The sequence below is a fragment of the Pipra filicauda genome, unplaced genomic scaffold, assembly GCF_003945595.2.
Source record: "Pipra filicauda isolate LSUMZ 115617 unplaced genomic scaffold, ASM394559v2 scaffold226_size1812527_pilon, whole genome shotgun sequence".
Lineage (NCBI taxonomy): Eukaryota > Metazoa > Chordata > Aves > Passeriformes > Pipridae > Pipra > Pipra filicauda.
This window is the reverse complement of record NW_024104339.1, coordinates 740,616-758,069: the sequence shown is the minus strand read 5'-3', so window position 1 is coordinate 758,069 and position 17,454 is coordinate 740,616. Positions and strand designations below refer to the sequence as shown.

The following is a 17,454-nucleotide window of genomic DNA, read 5'->3' as shown; positions in this document are numbered from 1 at the left end:
CAGAATAATTCTCAGGGCCTTTAGTTTCTTTTCTTCACCAAACCTCTGTGGTCCTGGCATTTTTTTTGTGAGGGATATAAGAAAAGAAAAACAAAACCCTCCTGCTTTCCCTTCCTCTAACGTTACCTCCTGTGAGGAGCTGGAGTAGACCAAAGGATTCATTTCATAGCAATGTAATTTATTTGTCATCAGATGAGCACTCACAGTCAGGACTTACGAGGCAGGACATGGAAAATGCTGGCAAGTGCATGGAGGTGGCAACAGGGGTCTGGACCTTTGTTTTCCTATTAGTCAGTTTTATTTTAATTACAAGTTTAAAAAGATTATTTCTGTCCTTACTGAACTCTCTGTGCAGCAATTCCTTTTTCCTAGAGCTGGTATCTCTCACATGAGAACAGGCGAAGAATGGAATATGGCACTCCCTGAAGCCTGTGATGAGTGAACAGGCAGGTATCATTCCCCACTGGATGTGATCCTAATTAGCATCTGTGATTGCTTTGAAGCAATGAGAACTAAGGGTCTGTCTGCTAGACTGTGCATCCTGCACACACAGGTTCTCCTCTGCATCCAGGAGACAGGGCCTGGCATCCACGGGATCACACCTGCTCTGTGCTCCAGGCCTGCAGCTGGGCCAGGTGTGCTGCTGTCACCTTGCTGTGACTTGCTGTGCTGTTGTATCTGTTCAGTGCTTTCCTGCATTCTCTGGTGCTTGGGGTTCATACTGTGCTGCCAGTGCAGAGTTAAATGTCCCCGTACATCAGTAAGACACAGTTCAGACAGGTAAAATGATGGCCAAATATACTTCAATTGTACATCAGTTACTTCTTTAAAAATGGCACTGGACTTGAACTTAACATATCAGATGACCTGGCATGTTAACAAGCAGAAGCTCTGTGCAGTTTCCCACTTCAAGCAGCATGTTCTGGATCGGATTGGAAGGAGTGGGAAGGAGACACTGATCACGAGAGCCAAGGACTGTATTTCACAGGGGCCATGGCGTGGGGAAAGCCGAGATCTGCTTGTGTGAAGGCAAAACAGGTGGGTTTTATTTGTAGCAGCCCAGTAGATCTGAGCATGCCTGGAGTGAGGTGAGGTGCTGTGTTCCAGCACAGGGGCCTCCCTGGCTGCAGTGTGTTCCCTTGAGTCACCCTCCCCTGCAGCCTCAGCTCTCCCCCATTGTCCGAGCACCCTTCCTTCTCCAGGTGAGGTTTAGGTGCTTTCTTCCACCAATGTGGGGGAAACCACTTCCCACTCTCCATGCAATAGTAAACTTCATTATTTTGAGAAAGGTTTTTCCTGCAGGAGCACCTCCAATGATGTCCCAGCCGACTGCAGGGGCTCAGCCTGTCCCTGCAGGTACTGCTCAGGCAATCTGAGCTCTAAGAGTCCTTTGCTTTTCTCTCCTTTTTTGCTCTAGATGCCATTAAGGTGAAGAAGACCCTGGGGCAGAGGTTCCTCAGGTAGACAGCCAGGAAGGGAGTCAGGCCAGCCACGAGCACTTCCTTCTTCCTCTGTCCCACGGCATTGAGAACCACCTGAGCCACCTCGGCCGCCGTCTGTCCCTGGGCCGTGGTCTTGTCCATAACTGCCAAGGGAAAGCCCAGTGAGCATCAGTATCAGCAGGTAAACCCACACTTAGGTACCTTTCCTAGGAATGCTCTAACTGTACATGGCTGCTTGTATTGGCTTTTACTCCAGTTGTGCAGGGGAGCACAGGCAGGCATAACTCATGGTTGGGCCAGTGGTCACTGTCTAGGAAGGTTCAATTTTGGAGGTTACTGTTCCTACCCTGCATCCCAAGTTGTTTTTTGATCCTTCAGAACTAACCTGTGTCCCCACCAGAGGCCATGTATTGCAAGCACACCTTGTAGCAACCCGGTGAGGTGGAGATGTTTTACAAACGGGGCACCAAATTGTATCTCACCTCCATAGCGAGATCCATCTGCTGTGATAGCGTTGAGAGAGAGGTTTGTCTGGATGTATCCAGGGCTCACAACTGTCACATCAATGTCATACTGCTCCACCTCTGCTCGCAGGCAGTCAAAGAAGGCCTGGGTAGCGTGCTTAGAGGCAGCATCTGAAAAACAGGGAAAGGGCTGTGCACCGAGGAGAAGGAGCAGGGCTGAAGGAATATTCACTGCTCAAATGGCTTTTTAACACTGCAGTGCAGCCACTTCTCAGCAAGAACCCAGCAGCTGTTCTGCAGCTTCTACGTTTGTTTTTGTTTAGTGAATGGCAGCAACAGGTAGTGGGAGTGAGAGGCAATTTAGGAAGGCAAAATGTAAACTCAAGTTGAAAACTGGCTGGGATCCTGAGCTTACTATCACAGCCCTGCCAAAGCACTCCAGAGTGAACCCAGGCTGCCTCCCACTCCTGATAAAGGAGACCCAAAGCCTGGCTTGGGAAGTGTTGGTCAGACAGGCTCTGTCTGGGGAGGGCAGAGCTGGCAGTCCCTGCACGGTGCTGAGCACTTGGGGACTTGCAGAGCAGGTTCAGAGCTTGGCTGCACACGGGTCAAAACCAGATCTCACAAGCAGGCAGGAGCAGGGAAGTGTGGCCTAGGGCAGGATTTCCCCCTGTTAAATGGCTGAGTGACTCCGTTTCCTTGCTCCCTTCCCATATCCATGGTCACTGGCACCACCTCACCATGGCTGCAGGGCTGACTCCAGCAGCACGAGCTCAGCATGGGTTGCACACTCTGTGAGGACCCAGGCAAGGACTCTTCAGAACACAATTCCTGGAGCAGTCACACCCACATCACCTGCAAGACCCCATGGCTCAGACATTCCAGGCTCTCCTCCACTCAGCATTGTGCCTGACCCATCTTATGCCACCACCACTGTCCTTTCAGTGTTTATTTTCAGCGATTTACAGGTGCTTGTGTGCTAAACACTCTACTCTTGGTTCATCCATCTTTTAAGAGGCTTTTTCCAGTAATCTCACCAATGTTATTTCTTGTCGTAGCTGATTTAACATGAACCATTTGCTGGATCAAGATGACTGTTTAGGCTTTTATTTTGGCGTTGGTTTTACTAGAGCACTTCATAAGTTACTGAAGCAAAAGGTTCCTACTTTCTTACTGGAGATTAACCAAGCAAACAGCAAGGATAAAATGCAATAAAATTATGGATTTATAGGGACTCTCAAGTGTTAAAATAGGATTATCAAGGTGTTTTCAGGACACTGAAAACATATTGTCCTTCTCCATCCCTTAACAACTTCGGGATAGGACTCAGGTTTTGTATTTGAGAGTACCTTCCTCATCTCTCAGTGATTTGTGACCACACTGAGGGTGATGCACAGCTCTGCCTTCCCTGCACGCAGCCAGCTCCATGGAGAGCTAAATGTGGAAGCAGGAGCCAAGTATTTATTCAGCCTGGTGCCCCAAATACGTCTTTCCCATCTTCTGTGGAGGTACTTACATGCGGATCTGAAAGGAATGCTTATTTTGCCTTGAACGCTGCTGATGGCCACAATGTGGCCTTGTCTCCTCTTGATCATGGAGGGGAGAAGTGCTAGCAAAGGACAGAAAAGACTCATTCAGACAACACTCCTGCCACTGCTGCTGTCAAGAATCAAAGCTTTCAGAGTGTTTAGAGATGCTGAAGTGAACTGGATCTCTTCCCAAATTCCTGCCAGCCTAGAGTCAGGAGATGGAACAAGGAATCATCTCTAATCAGGCACTTCCCACACAGTCCTGCCCAAGCACCTCCTCAGTCCTGTCCATAACCCAAAACCTTCCACCCACCCCTCTCAGGCTGCACTGCACCAGGTACAATCACAAACACAAGTTAAGCTGTGTTTAGTTGTGCTGGTTGCAGGGACCTCAGCCAAATCCATGTGGATCACAGGTACCTTTGGTGAGGGCTACAGGTCCAAAATAATTTGTTTCCATCACTTTCTTATCCACATCCAGCCCCGTGTCCACGATTGTGCCTCGGAAGCTGATGCCTGCGTTGTTGATCAGTATGTCCACGTGACCCACGTGCTTCAGGATCTCCTCAGCACCGTTTAGCACAGCTTTGGTGTCCGAGAGGTCAAACACCACAGTGTGGGGTTTGTGTGTCTGCGAATAAATCAAAGTTAGCAAAATACCAGTGAGGCTGTGCTGGTTGTCTACACTTATGATGGGATTTCGCAGCTCTGGAAGCACAGGAGCAGGGCCATCCAGATCTTGTGCTGCAGTTCCATATGGCAGGAACACATGAGAGAAGCAGGTTGTGCTCTTGTCTTTGTCTGCTCCTTCCTTCTACCCGAGCCCAGGAAAAGGGCAAGGGAGATCTTCTTCAAGTACTGAAGTTTCCTGTTGTCTTATTAAAGACAGTGCATCTGAAAAAGTCAAAACTTAGCCCATGTGTTTTCTACAGAAGCCAGCAATACCTTTTTTTGCCACTGTCAGCAGAACTAGACATTAAAACTAAAAGCCAGCAGAAGTCACTTTTTCAGGTTCAGTATATGACATGCAGGCAAGGAGTCTGGGCATTGCACTCCCATGCTTTCCCTTCCATTTCTAGCCAAGAAGCCTTTCAGATGCCTTATTTTTGTAGGGTTTTTACAAGAAATGACACGCCAGCTCAATGTACTTCTATATCAACATCTATCCCTAAGCAGAGAGTTGCATTTTTCCTATTGCTCAACAGAACAAGCCACAGGCAGTTCTGTAACCTCTGTTAACACCACGAGCAGAAATCCCAACCACACAGAAGCCTGTCCTCCTCCCACACTCACCTTCTTCCGGTGATTCTTCACAGCAGAAAGCTGCTGCACCAGCTCCTTGAGCTTCTCACTGTCTCTGCCACAGAGCACCACCTTGGAGCCAGCTGCATGGAAAGCTTTGGCACATTCTTTGGAGGAAGCAAGGGAGAGAGCAAAGTAAGCATTTGAATAACAAACAGCAGATCCACATCAAACCTGGTGATAAGTAAAACCCCTGTTAGCTGGCAGGGGTCTGAGGTGGCTTTATGGCTCCTGAGTAATGGTCAGGCTGATTTACCGGCAAGGTCACAGCCACGTGCCACCCTCCTGTGAGTGTGACAGACACATGATAGTGGTGAGGCAGCTGCTGTGCTCACAGTTACTGTGCTGGTTATGCAGTTATTGTGCTGTTCACACACCCTCCCCATCAGCTGGTTGAATTTGCCTGTGCCTCTTCATTTTTGACTTTATGCCCTTCTCAAGAGGGACCACAGTTGCCTTGTGTGTGTCATCCAGCACAGTGGGGAGTGGAAAGTTTGGCAAGGTAGCTGGGAGTACAACATGAATGCAGAACAGCAGTTTGGAGAAGTTTTAGAGAAACAGTTTGGCTGCTGGCTTTTTCAGGATTTAGGGAAAAGACCCCTGACAGCACAAGAACAGCGTATCTCATTCTTTGCTTTGATGAGCTCCACTTTATACAGGATGATTAACATTTTCTTTCACAGATCAGACTTTCTTGCATCAAAATCTGCACTGGCTGTAGTTATAACTGACGTGGGAGTGCAAGCCATGCCTCTCAAAACTCAGAGCAAGGGAACTTTCTGCTCATCACTGCTTTATTCCAATAGCTGCCCCTTCCACAACCCCCTGCCTGTCCTGCCCTTGGTGCCCTCCTTTGGGTCCATACCTTTTCCCAGGCCAGAGGTGGCCCCTGTGATCACCACCACTGCCTCCTGCAGGTACGCTCGCATCCGCATCCACTGCAGGAACCGGAAAAGGCCGAAGATCCCCAGGCTGCCAAAAAGCAGCGGGATGATGACTGTGCTTGTGAAATCCATGAATCTTCCTTTCTGAACAGTTTTCCTAGAGCCACAGGATGAAAGGAAACAGATCATTGCACCGTGAAGAAAATTAGCAGAGGCTGGAAAACAAGGGGGATTATTTTTCTTAACCTTGCCTTGGACCGACAAAAAAGTAATCCCCTACAGAGGTATCATCAACAGATTTCCTCATCTCTGCATTTAGACTTTGGAAAGTTCACATCAGTACCCAATTTTAAGCATTTAAATGCTAATCTGGACATCCCAGCAGGACACTTGGCATTGGATCCTGTCAGCTGTCATGTAACAACTTGGGTTCAGAGATGCTGTTCCCGTGTTTTGTTCTGGATTCACCCTCTTGTACAAAGTGTATTTAGAGTGAAAGTTCCTCGGGGCTGGGTCTCCACATTCTTCTGATTGTAATAAACCCTCTCAGATTTCTCTAGAACAGCCAGTACCACAGTACCTACAAGCCAGAGATCAGTTACTGTGTATTATCCCAGATGGATATAAGCCAGTCTGTATTCTGGAGGCTCCAGGTTTTCTCTCTGAGCAAGTTATTTGCTTAACACACTGAAATCTCATCCTGGAATTGGATTCTGATACCAAGGCATAGCCCTAATCTCCTTGCTAAGCCATTCCTTCAAGGGAGTAGTTTTTTTTACAGCCAAAGAGCAAGTGAGACTTCTGCTGTGAGAAGGCCACTGATTTCCCCACTGTATTTACCCCCAAACTTTTATTAAAGCTTGATGTCAGAGTGAAGTCAATGAGAACCCCTTCCTGGAATCTGTACCACTTCTGGGTCACACATAAAGTCAAAACCAAATCTCAGTGTATCTTCCCTTCCTCGTCCTTGTGCAGACAGACTTTGAACTCTTGCAGTTCAAACTGCAAGACAGATCTTTACTAGGAAGATACTGGAAAGTTCTGGGCAAAAAACTTGTGCTACTTCAAACAGAAGGCACAAGAAGCAGAAAACAAGAGGTAACTGCAATGCTAAGCCAGAATTTAGTGTCACTGAGTGACAGTGAGCTTGTATGGAGCTGAGGGGATGGCAGAGGCTCTACGTGCCATGGAACAGAGCTAATGTGGAAAATATCAGGCTTTCTGGATGTCCATCAGGGGCCTGGAGAGAATTCCTCATGTAGCTGTTAGTGAACAGGCTAACTTTCTGAAACAACAGTGAACTGAATAAAGTAAATATTTCTGGAGGTACAGCTGGAACACAATAATATAACACCAAGACAGCTCTAAATAAACTTGACAAGATCTAAAAATAAAACCCATCAAGTTGGTACACAACTCTTCTCGAGGTCCTTTGGAGCCTCCCACTCCCGAGCTAACTTGTGTGTCCACAGAGCACTTCCTTGTGTGATCCACTGTGCATCATGCAGGGAGACATCCAGGGCACCGGCTCCCTGGGCACAGGGAGTGTGCCCAGAGTGGGAAATCAGAAACCCAAAAGGAAGACTGAACTCAGACCACTGGCAAAGCATCTTATTCCTCCACCTCTGTGCTGAGGGAGTGCACACAGGGTGTGTCTTGTACTGGTTTACAGCCAGGGACTGGTAGAGTTGATTTAACGTAAGAGAGCGGATCTTCCCTAAAATAATTCTTGTTTAGACACAAGGCCACTGGCCTCTTTAGGCTGGATCAGAAGGTTCAGCTGGTCCCTGAAAGCAGCTGCCTTTTTGTTGCTTCTCAAAGGTCTCTTGAAATTCAGAGGACAAGATGTGGGCCGGGACAACAGGTGCTGTGCTGCCACTGGGCTGACAGGACATTTTGGAATCAAAAATCTCCACATTATTCCCAGAGTGGGAGCTGACAGGTGCAGTGGCACTTCCTGAGCACAGGCTGAAGTGGAGCCACTGGAAAAATCTGGCCCTGACCAGGCTGCTTCTGATTTCAGTGAAATGCAGGTGAGCAGGTAACTGGGAAAGGGGGGCTTTCCTGACACCTTTCCTAATTAAATCACACTAGGAGATGGGAGGGAGTTCCTTGTTTGATTACAGCATGGTTCTTTCACATTCTTTGGTAAAAATAAAGGTTGACTTTGCAAGGCCTGAACTCTCTGTCACGGTGGAAAAGAGCCCCCAAACCTACCAAATAAAAGCCATATTTTAGACATATGGCATCCATTGCTCCTCAGTATGAAATAGTTGTGCCTGGTTAACTTAAAACAATTATTATTCATTTAATTTCTAAACAAAAAAGCTCTGCCTTTAATTCTTTTTGATTTGAAAAATATTTCCAGGTCTTCTATTGTTTTTATTTTCTTTCCCCCCCCCTTTTTCTCCATATTATAGACAGGAACCGGGCAGATTATCCATCTCTGCCTGAGGGCTGCAGCAAGCCAAGAAGCCAGTCAGCAGCAGCAACCTGCTTTGGCAGCTTCCAGGCTGGAGTTTGAATCAACAGGTAACCAATAAACTCTGGGGAGGGAAAATGTGGGATGGGAGAGAGAAAGGAGTGGAGCAAGAGAGAGAAGGATTTGCCAATCAGAGATTTGGATCCCTTTCCATTAGGGCACGTGGATGCAGCACCTTCTTTCAAGGAAGGTGCTCAAATGGCCCCTTAAAAGAGCCCCAGAACAAAGAAAATCTCAGTTCACTCAGACTTGAGGGAGAGGAGAACCCAGCTGAATAGATTATTTTGGAAAGAAGAATTTCTGTAGTCAGTTTGAGATGAACTGGGTGTCTCACACCTCCTGCTCAAAGGTCTGAGACCCCGCTGTCACCTTTGTTCAAAAATTTGGGTATTCACACTGAAAAAACCCCTGTTATTAACAGGTAATGTTTATGACACCAAGTTTTCAGCAGGAGAAAAGCCACTGCTCATTAACAGGTTCAAATCAAGTCCTGTAATTCCCAGTTCTCCATCCCAAAAGGCAGGATTGGAACATGCAGGTTATTAGAGAGCAGAAATAAGAACACTGATAATGTGAGCAAATACAGGTGACTGGAAACTTTTTGAAGGCTTCCCATAAAATAAATCACAATAATCCAATTAAAAAAAAACAAAAACAAAACCAAAAACAAAACAAAAAATCAAAACTTTCCCCTTAAAACAAAAATTGGATGTTATCCTATGAAAGCCAGGACAATGGTTCCTCAAGGAACAAGGATTAGTTAATAAGGTCAAGGGTTCACTTAAAGGGACCAAAGATGAGATCAAGTCCTAAAAGAAACCAAACCCCTGAGAGCTCCCCCAAAAAACACCTCTTTTGTAGCTTCAGCCTCCCAGAATCACATTGTCCTTTACGTGACGAGTGGCAGCAACTGGGGTGCTTCAGTCCCAAATCCAAATCCGGGGGGATAAAAGGAAATGGGGGGGAAAAAAGATCTGGTTTTCCTAAGGGAGAAGCACAGCAGCTCTAGGCTTGATTAGTGGCTTTAGTCTGCAGAAAGCACAATGTCCTACCTTAGAAAAGAGCTCACTTGCAGTGGCTCTGGGTTGGTGTCTCCCTCCAGTCCTGTAACAGCCCCCACTTAAATTTGGAAGTGGCAGAGATCCAAGCAAATGTGCCGTGTCCAATGCCAGCTCAGCCAAGAGCTGCCTCTAAAAACAAACCTCGGGAATACGGGCTGTGACCTTTCCAATGGGGAAGGGGGGGGGAGAAATTTAACCCCCAGATTGAAAAGACAGAAGTGAGCTCAAAATGAGACAACACTCACAGTGACCCTCTGATTGTTTCTAGTACCAAACGATTTCAGAGCATCCATAAGGACCAGTGCTGGTCTTTCCATGCTCTGGATGGGAAAAAAAAAAGAAAAAAAGGCAATTTGTAAATCAGTTGTAATTCTCTATTACTGTAATTAATTTTGGGGCATATACTGATGTTACAGTGCACACGCTGAATGGGTGTCAAGCCAGTAATCTCCCCTGTGAGGGTGCTGAGGCCCTGGCACAGGGTCCACTCGGAAATCCTCGATTGGTGTTTGGGACGGAAACAAAAGTGGCACGATTAGAAAATTAAAAAAAAATAAAAATTTGTTGTACCAAAGAAACTATTTAGCAGACATTTACCAAATCAAGAATCGCCTAAAACAACTTGAGAACAAGAGAGCTGGCTGAGTATCTCCCATATATATTGATAATATATAATTATCTATAATTACGTATTTAATGGCGGTAACAGCGATGAACTCTGTACTGGGGAGCGGAGGTCCCAGGGCCGCGTTCTCCCAACCTCTCCCGCATTTCCCAGACTCCCACCCCTCACAGGGCCGCTCCCAGGTGTCTCCTGTCCCCCTCTGTCCCCTCTTGTTCCCTCCTGTCCCCCCCGGCCCGACCTGGCCTCCGCCGCCGTCACCATGGCCACCGCCGGAAGTGCCGGGGACGGGGCACTTCCGCCCGGACGCCCACTGATGGGCGGCCCCGCCGTGACGCCAACCGGAAGTCCCTGCAGGAGGGCGGCTGCCCTCATCGGTCCACCTGCCCGTGCCGCCCGGCCGGGGAGCGGCGCTGCCGGACAGAGGTTCCGCCCTCCCCCCCCACACTCGGGGTTCCCCCTCGGTTGCCTGTCGCAGAATCCCAGAATCTCACAGTGAGTGAAGTTGGAAGGGACCACAGTGGTTTATCTTGTCCAGCCTCCCTGCTCAAGGAGGGTCATCCCAGAGCACATGGCACGGGCTGGTGTCCAGATGGTTCTGGAGTATCTCCAGTGAGGGAGACTCTGCACTCTCTCTGGTCTCTGTTCCAGTGCTCGGTCACTGCACAGCAAAGAAGTTCTTCCTCATGTCCAGGTGGAACTTCCTGGGCGTCAGATCTTCCTATTGCCTCTTGTCTCATTGCCGGGCACCCCTGAACAGAGCCTGCTCCATCCTCTGACACTGACAGACATTGATGGGGTCCCCTCTCAGTGTCTCTTCTTGAGGCTGAACAGCCCCAGCTCCCTCAGCCTTTCCTCGTCACAGAGATGCTCCAGTCCCTTCATCATCTCTGCACCTCATCTGGACCCACTCCAGGAGCTCTGTGTCCCTCTATCCTGTGCCTCCTCCATCCTCTGGCCGAGCTGTCCCTGGGCTGTGCTGAGGGGCCCTGGGGTGCTGTTCCTGGGGCTGGAGTGCCCAGGGATGGGTGGAAGGGGACAAATGGGAAGGTGAATTCAGCTCGGCTTCACCCAATATCTGCAGCTCATGACAATTTTTACCATCAGATTCAAGACACAGAGATTTGGCTGTTCCAGAACAGCTGAGCTGGGCGGGCTGTGCCTGTGGCTTGGTTTTGGGGAGTCTCTATAATTAATCTGAACTCCACACTGGGTGTCCTGATGAGCCTGAAATAATTCCCCTCTGTAACAGCAATATTTCATGTGCACATTGCTGATTACACCGACCTAAACTCTGTCCTCTTTGATATCTCCACATGAAGGTTGAAGGTGCAGAAACATGATGGAATATCCTGAGTTAGAAGGGGCCCACAAGGATCATCGGGTCCAACCCCTGGCCCTGCACAGGACAACCCCAAAATCCCACCACGTTTCTGAGAGCATTGTCCAACAGTGTTGGCACATGACAGGACTGTGCGACACGTGTGACTGTGAGGAAAGATGGGGGAATTCCTGGAGGAGGAGAAAAAGAGGTGTTTCTGCAGAGCCCCTTTCAAAGCCGTGATCAGGGAAATCTGAATTCTCTCTTTTTCCACGAGCTCTGTGCAGGAACGGGGCCTGACTGTGCTGCAGGTTCTGCAGCTTTAAATCTCCTCTCCCAGGTTCTGGCACTGATAAGGGGCAACAGTGCAAACCTGACCAGGCCTTTGGAAACCTGAGGCCCCTGTGATCCCAAAAGCCCAAAGTCCAAATGTGTAAGGGCTGAGGAAGGAAAGGCACATGGCTTCATCCCAGCACAGGGAGCTTTCCCACCTATTACAGTGTGTCTGAGCAGAAGGTACTTTTACAGATTCAGAAATACTGAAGTGTTTTCCAGAGACAAGGGCAGTTAATCCCAGATGTCTTTCCCCGTGAACGGCAGCGAGATAAAGGACAGCTTTTTATGACAGGTCTTTGAAAGACAGTTCTGTCATAAGTTTTTATGATAACTTTGTTCTGTTCCTCTCTTCTAGTAAGAAAAATACTGAAACGAATTCACAGCTTCAGCATAAGTTTGTCATTAGAAAGGGATCAATACTTGAGGGAAAAGGAGAAAAGAATTCAAGATCTTCCTAAAAAGTCACATTCTGAAAGGAATGGTGGTAATGCACTTTTTTGCCTTCAGGACCAACGTGAAACAAAATGGAAGAATCAATAATTTTATTTGCAGACATGAAATTGAAAAATAGAACCCAGAAGAAGGTAGTTTATGTCATGGCAGCCTTGCAGGGAGCTGTGGTCAGTTCAGTCTTCTGAAAATCAGAACTGGAAAAAGCCATTTCAGAGCATCTTTCCGACCCAAGTGGGGCAGGATGAGCTGTACCCTAATGCACAGGATGGCAGTTACCCTGGAGCTGTGCCAAAGCTCCTGTGGTCACTCGCCTGGTATCTGCCAGGCATTTATTTTAACAGGGAATGGTCTGTCACCAGACTGGCAGGTGCTGGCAAAGCTGATTGAAACCAAGTGCCTAGTGAGTCATACAAAAAAAGGGTCAGGCTGGAGCTGCAATTAGATAGGGAAATTCATTGAAATAAAGCTTGACTTCATTGCTTTGATTGAGGTTCCATTTTCTTAGGTTAATCTGCTGTAATTAGCAACAAATTCACCTCTGATTTAAACCTGCTGGTCGACACATCACACACACTGGATGGTGGTTAGGTGACTTACATATGTCAACGTGTCTTTGTTCTCGGAAACATTAGTGGGGAATCTATCCCAAATCTAGGACTGGTTTTAGAGGCCGTACAAGCCCCAACTGGTAACTGTTGGTATAATCTAAAACCACGCCTGTTGTTTTTATTAGCACTCGAATCTCTCCCCTTTTCTTTCTCACCGTGTCAGGCCACAACTGCAAAGGGCTGGAATCCTTTTAGCATGTTAACACTTCCTTGACAAACATCCTGCTGTTCTACTGCTGCTCTCTTGAAGTGCAGGAGCTCTTTTTTGAGGGGAAAAAAAAAACATCTCCAAACTCAGGGCACTATTTGCACTTGTGTTTGGTGACATCTGCTTTACTGCAGTCATCACTAAGTGCAGATCTGCAGCCTTTTAACCCCAGTCTCTAGGGCAGCAATTTTGTGCCCTAGTTCTTCTGGGCGCTTATTTGTCCCCTTTTTTTTCCAAGGAGTATAAGATGTAGCTTCTTTCTGTAAGAAAAGCTTTGGTTGCTTACCCTAAGAGCAAAGATCTGGGCAGAAATCCCCATGGGGTAACCAAAACCTTCCCTGAGGAAAACGTCCTTGAATTGGTTTGAACTGAAAGCTCCCAATTTCACAGTGCCTTTGGCTGGAAAATATAAATGTTCAAAGGGCTGTGGCGTGATTAATGATTTTCTTGTCTCAGCCTCTGATGTGAGGGTGCAGGTTCTCCTCCTTCCCTCTCTGCTCCCGTAGATCAGGTCTATAGGAGTGAATGAAAACAGACCAGGGTGGTAGGGGAAAAAAATCAGAGAACTATGATGGAAAACAGAGAAATAAGGGCTTCTTGGGGCTTCTCCCATTTGTTGCCCCTGCAGCTCTTTGCAGATAGTTGTCTGTGTCCCTTCCACACAGTGGACCCAAGAGGTTGGTCTTGATTTTTGCCCCCATGGCAGTTCTGGTTTGGAACTGGGCTCTGACTCAAGGACATCAAACTCCTTTCAGAGAACTCTCGCTGGACACTTGGTCACTGTTTCTCTCAGCTCTTGTCTCTGGGAGGATTTTGCTGTAGGTTCAGTTCATTGCAGTTCACTCACTGGTTTTTTCCACCACCTGAGTATTATTCTTCTTTTCCAGTTATTTTCTATAAGGTTTGGCTCCAGTTGTTTATAATTACTGCCTTCTCCAGACCCTGCACTGCAGCATTTCCAAGCTCAGTATGAGAACAGTGTAGACTTAGTGAAACTGCTTTGCTGATGTGTGATCGTGCTGCAAATCCCCAATCCTTGCGGATAACTCAGAAGCTGGGGAAGAGGGAGAGGGAGCAATATCCTCTCCTCCTGCAGCTGAAGATCCTCAAACATACACCACGACCATTTTAATGGAGTTGAATCCCTCCAGGGGAGATAACAACGTTTTGTCACACACAGAAATGGCAAAGCTGAGGTACCATTTCCATGAAAAGATGCTAATTGTGGCTGTTTTAATTGCTGAGGGGACAACTCAGGCCCACTGTAGAGAAATATCTCCTACATGCAGCTTCACTGCTCTCAGGATACCCAACCCTGTCCTTCCCTGCTGCCTTCCCTCCTGGTTTGGAGCGGGAAAAGCAGGTAAGGGCTGTGGGCTGGGCCCCCAACAGCTGTACATGTGCAGGGGAGTGCAGAGCCCACCACTCTTCTGGGTTTTGGTGGGTCAGGAAGGAGTTAAATGACAACAGAGGGAGAGGCTGTGCTATTGTTCAGGCATCCCTGGGTCCAGGGTGGCTGATCTCTATTCCCGGATCTGCCTCTGGCTTCCTGCACGACCTTGGACTGCTCACTTACCTTTTCTTTTCCTTAGCTCCCAAACTACAACATGGAAATCATTCTCCTCCTGTGGTGCCCCGTTCCCTGCGGGTTTCAGTGGGGCGATGGGAGATGATGGGAGGAGGGGAACACATTTCCACTGGAGAAATATTTACGCAGAGGGCAGCAGCTTGGGGGCACGTTCTTGTTCGTTCGGATCCAGGGCGGGCTGTGCATATTTGGGTGATATTTGGGTTTTTTAGAAGCAAACCTGTGGTGAAAGGCAAATGTTGGTGCAGCTGCCCAGAGCGCTGCCAGCTGCAAGGAGCCTGTTCTTCACTAGATGGTGCTTTGATCAAAGATTTGGATAAACGCAGTTCTTTCTGCACAGAATTTCCTAATTTTTCTTCCCCGGTCTCCATTCCTTTCCCTCTCCTTTCTGTGTTTAACACCACGGGGGACACTTAATGATGCTGGATATCGAACCAGGCTAATCTGTGGTACTGCAGGCTCCAGGCACCCACCAGCCCGCCGGGCTCCTGGGCTTTGGGGTTTGAAGCCTGGATCAGTGCTGCTGGGCTGTGGCAGAGAATTGAATTCTTTCCGTGTTTTCTATTCCCATAAGGAAAAGGCTTCAAAGAGCAGGTCCCCTCCCCCCCCTCTGCTGGTGAAGGGCATTTAGGGAAGCTGGGAAAAAAAAAAATCCAGCTCTGACAGACGCATTTATTTAACAAACCACTGCCTTTCCCTACCTTAGCAGAAGACTGGTTGGTTTTTAAAAAAGGGAATTGCTGCTTTTATATCCATCTTTGTATTCAGGGGATGGTTACCTAGCCAAGGTCATTGCTGCTGCATGCCAGGATCGAACAGGGAACCAGCCTCCTCTTCCTTGAACGAGCACTGATTTCGGTGGGGCTCCCCCAAGGAAAGAATGGGAATAGGATTGGATCTGCAAGCACGAGGTCCCAAAGTCCACAGGAACAGCCTCCCCTTTTAGAACGGCAGCAGAGGAGATGAATGAAACTGTAATCAAACATTTCCTGTGCAGACATGCACGGGGAAGGGCTGTGCTGCCATCAGCCGTGACAGCCTGTTCCCAGCATCCCAACCCGGCACACACATGGGATAACCAGGTGCTGGGCCCCTTCCACGGCTCCCTGAGGCTCTCACCCCTCGGCACTGGCCGAGGTTTGTCCCTGCAGCCTGGTGATCCCAGTCCCCCAGTGCCAGGCTGCTGGTCCTTGTACCTCAGTGCCAGGCTGGTGTTCCCAGTGCCCTCACAAGCTGCCAGGGACCACCCCGACACTCCCATCGCGCCCATCTCCCTCCCAGTGGAATTTTACAAACATTAATGAATGGGGCTGGATCGCTGCTCCCACCCAGTCAGCCGTGCACAGATTCACACTCTGAGGCCAGGAGGGATTTCGCTCCTGCCCCTGGCACTGCCCCAGTGGCAGCGATTCCATGTGTGCGCTGCCAGGGCCGGTGCCCGCAGCATCCCGCCCCTCACGTGTGGAATGTTGTGCTCATGGAAGTGACGTCCCCAGGGCAGGGACAGGAGCGGGGCTGAGCTGCGGCGTGACACAAAACTCCTCTCGGGACCGGGAGCTGACAGTGATTTATTTGTCACCCCCCTGTTGTCGTCGTCCCACTGCACATACATTTGTTCATCATTAGTAAGATATCGGTGGTGACTAAACCCCGGGTCTGCATCACACAGAAATTCGCCCAGAGCTGCAGGGATGGATAGTAAGAAGTGGGGACAGGGCATTTCCTCACATCTATTCCATCTGGAGAGCAAACCCCTCTCCCAGTCCTTCCTGGCTGTCAGGGAATTGCATCGCTGACTCGTAAAGGTATTTTTCCCCCCCCCTGAAATGTGCTTGTTTTATTGTTTTCCTCCGATGGAATTTGCCAGCGTGTCCCAAATTACGTGGTTCTGAAATTTAAAAGCAACATACCTGTGTGGGGGAGAGAATGAGTGGTTTTCACTGTGCGAGCTGGCTGTCCCTCCCCTCCTCCCTTCTCCCCACATTCCCATGTGTTGTGGAGCCAGATGCTCCCGGAATAGTTTGGGAATGAAATGTCACCGTTTGAAACTGGTGAGTCACACTTTTGGGAGGAGGGGAGGAGAGAATCTGAAATCTTGCCGTGTGGCAGAGCGTCTCCTGGTGAGTACAGAGAGATTTTTAAAACCACAGACTCCCTGATGATGGAGTTGAGGGGCTTTGAATAGAAGCTGCTGGGTGTGTCCACGCTGCTGTTTGCAGGAAGATCTCAAAATCCTCTGCAAACTTGGATTTTCTTCCCAAACGTGCCCACTGCAGCTGGACCCCGGTGCCTCCTCCAGCAGCACTGGGTTCTGTCTGTCTGACAACACACCTACAGTGACTCTCTTAATTAAGTCTCCCGCACTGCTGCGAGGTGTGTAATTACAGTGAGACCTGACTTAGGCAACTACTCGAGGGACTAACAAAAAAAAAATTCTATACCAGAGCAAGGAGGAACAGAATTTTACTGAATACATTTTTTGGGGATCTTTTAGAGGAAGTTTATTAAACAAAGGGAAGTAATTACTCCAGTTTCTTCCCAGTGTATCCCAATATTAGAATTATGCTTTTAATATACCGGGCATTAACATAGTCAGGGTTTTTTTTCCTTCCAAAAGAAGATCTTGAGATCTTTTGTCTTTTAACTGAGATTGCTACTAAAAAGTGTCAATTAGTGCAAATGGTGGCAACGATCTTGTGAAACGGACTATTGTTTATCAGAACTTCAGTACTTTTCCCTCCTTGCCCAACCCCTGGCCAGTGATAAACTTTTTTTAGTGAAAGAGCAGCATTCAGGATTGCAGTTTTAGGATGTTATAACCACCCATTTTCACCACTCTACATGGCAACTCGAGCTAGTAGGTACCAAGAATGATGTGTCTTGATGTAGTTATGATACTAATGGTGTCCCCCAAAGAGCTGTAGCAGTTCCAGATGGACTGATTTCAGATGTTGCTGCCCCAGAGGTCTCAGTCCTGTCCCCGAAGTGGCAGCTGGACTGTGCATCACCACTCACAGCCCAGAGTATTAATCTAAACCACCAACTATTTCAGGTTCCTTTGCTATTCTGAGCGTCGTGGTGACATGGAGAAGATGTGCCACCCATTCTGCAGCCCCTGTTCCAGCAGTAATGATCTCCAGATGAAGGACAGGAA

The 17,454-nt window shown here is 48.2% G+C and overlaps 1 protein-coding gene across 4 annotated transcripts; it reads right to left on the bottom strand.

The window, feature by feature from the left end:
* Positions 1-157: 157 nt before the first annotated feature.
* DHRS7B (dehydrogenase/reductase 7B) lies at positions 158-10,108 on the bottom strand. Of its 4 annotated transcripts, none has more exons than XM_027743120.2 (7): positions 10,028-10,108; positions 5,603-5,778; positions 4,729-4,844; positions 3,856-4,066; positions 3,423-3,515; positions 1,925-2,077; positions 158-1,585 (listed from the first exon to the last, which is right to left on the bottom strand). In XM_027743120.2, the coding sequence occupies exons 1-7, from the start codon at positions 10,048-10,050 to the stop codon at positions 1,380-1,382; spliced, it is 978 nt and encodes a 325-aa protein (XP_027598921.1). In that variant the 5' UTR covers positions 10,051-10,108; the 3' UTR covers positions 158-1,379. The 4 variants fall into 4 exon arrangements, with proteins under 4 accessions (XP_027598921.1, XP_039237395.1, XP_039237394.1 ...); XM_039381461.1 differs by lacking the exon at positions 10,028-10,108 and adding an exon at positions 9,156-9,906; XM_039381460.1 differs by lacking the exon at positions 10,028-10,108 and adding an exon at positions 9,410-9,906.
* Between the last annotated feature and the right edge of the window lie 7,346 nt (positions 10,109-17,454).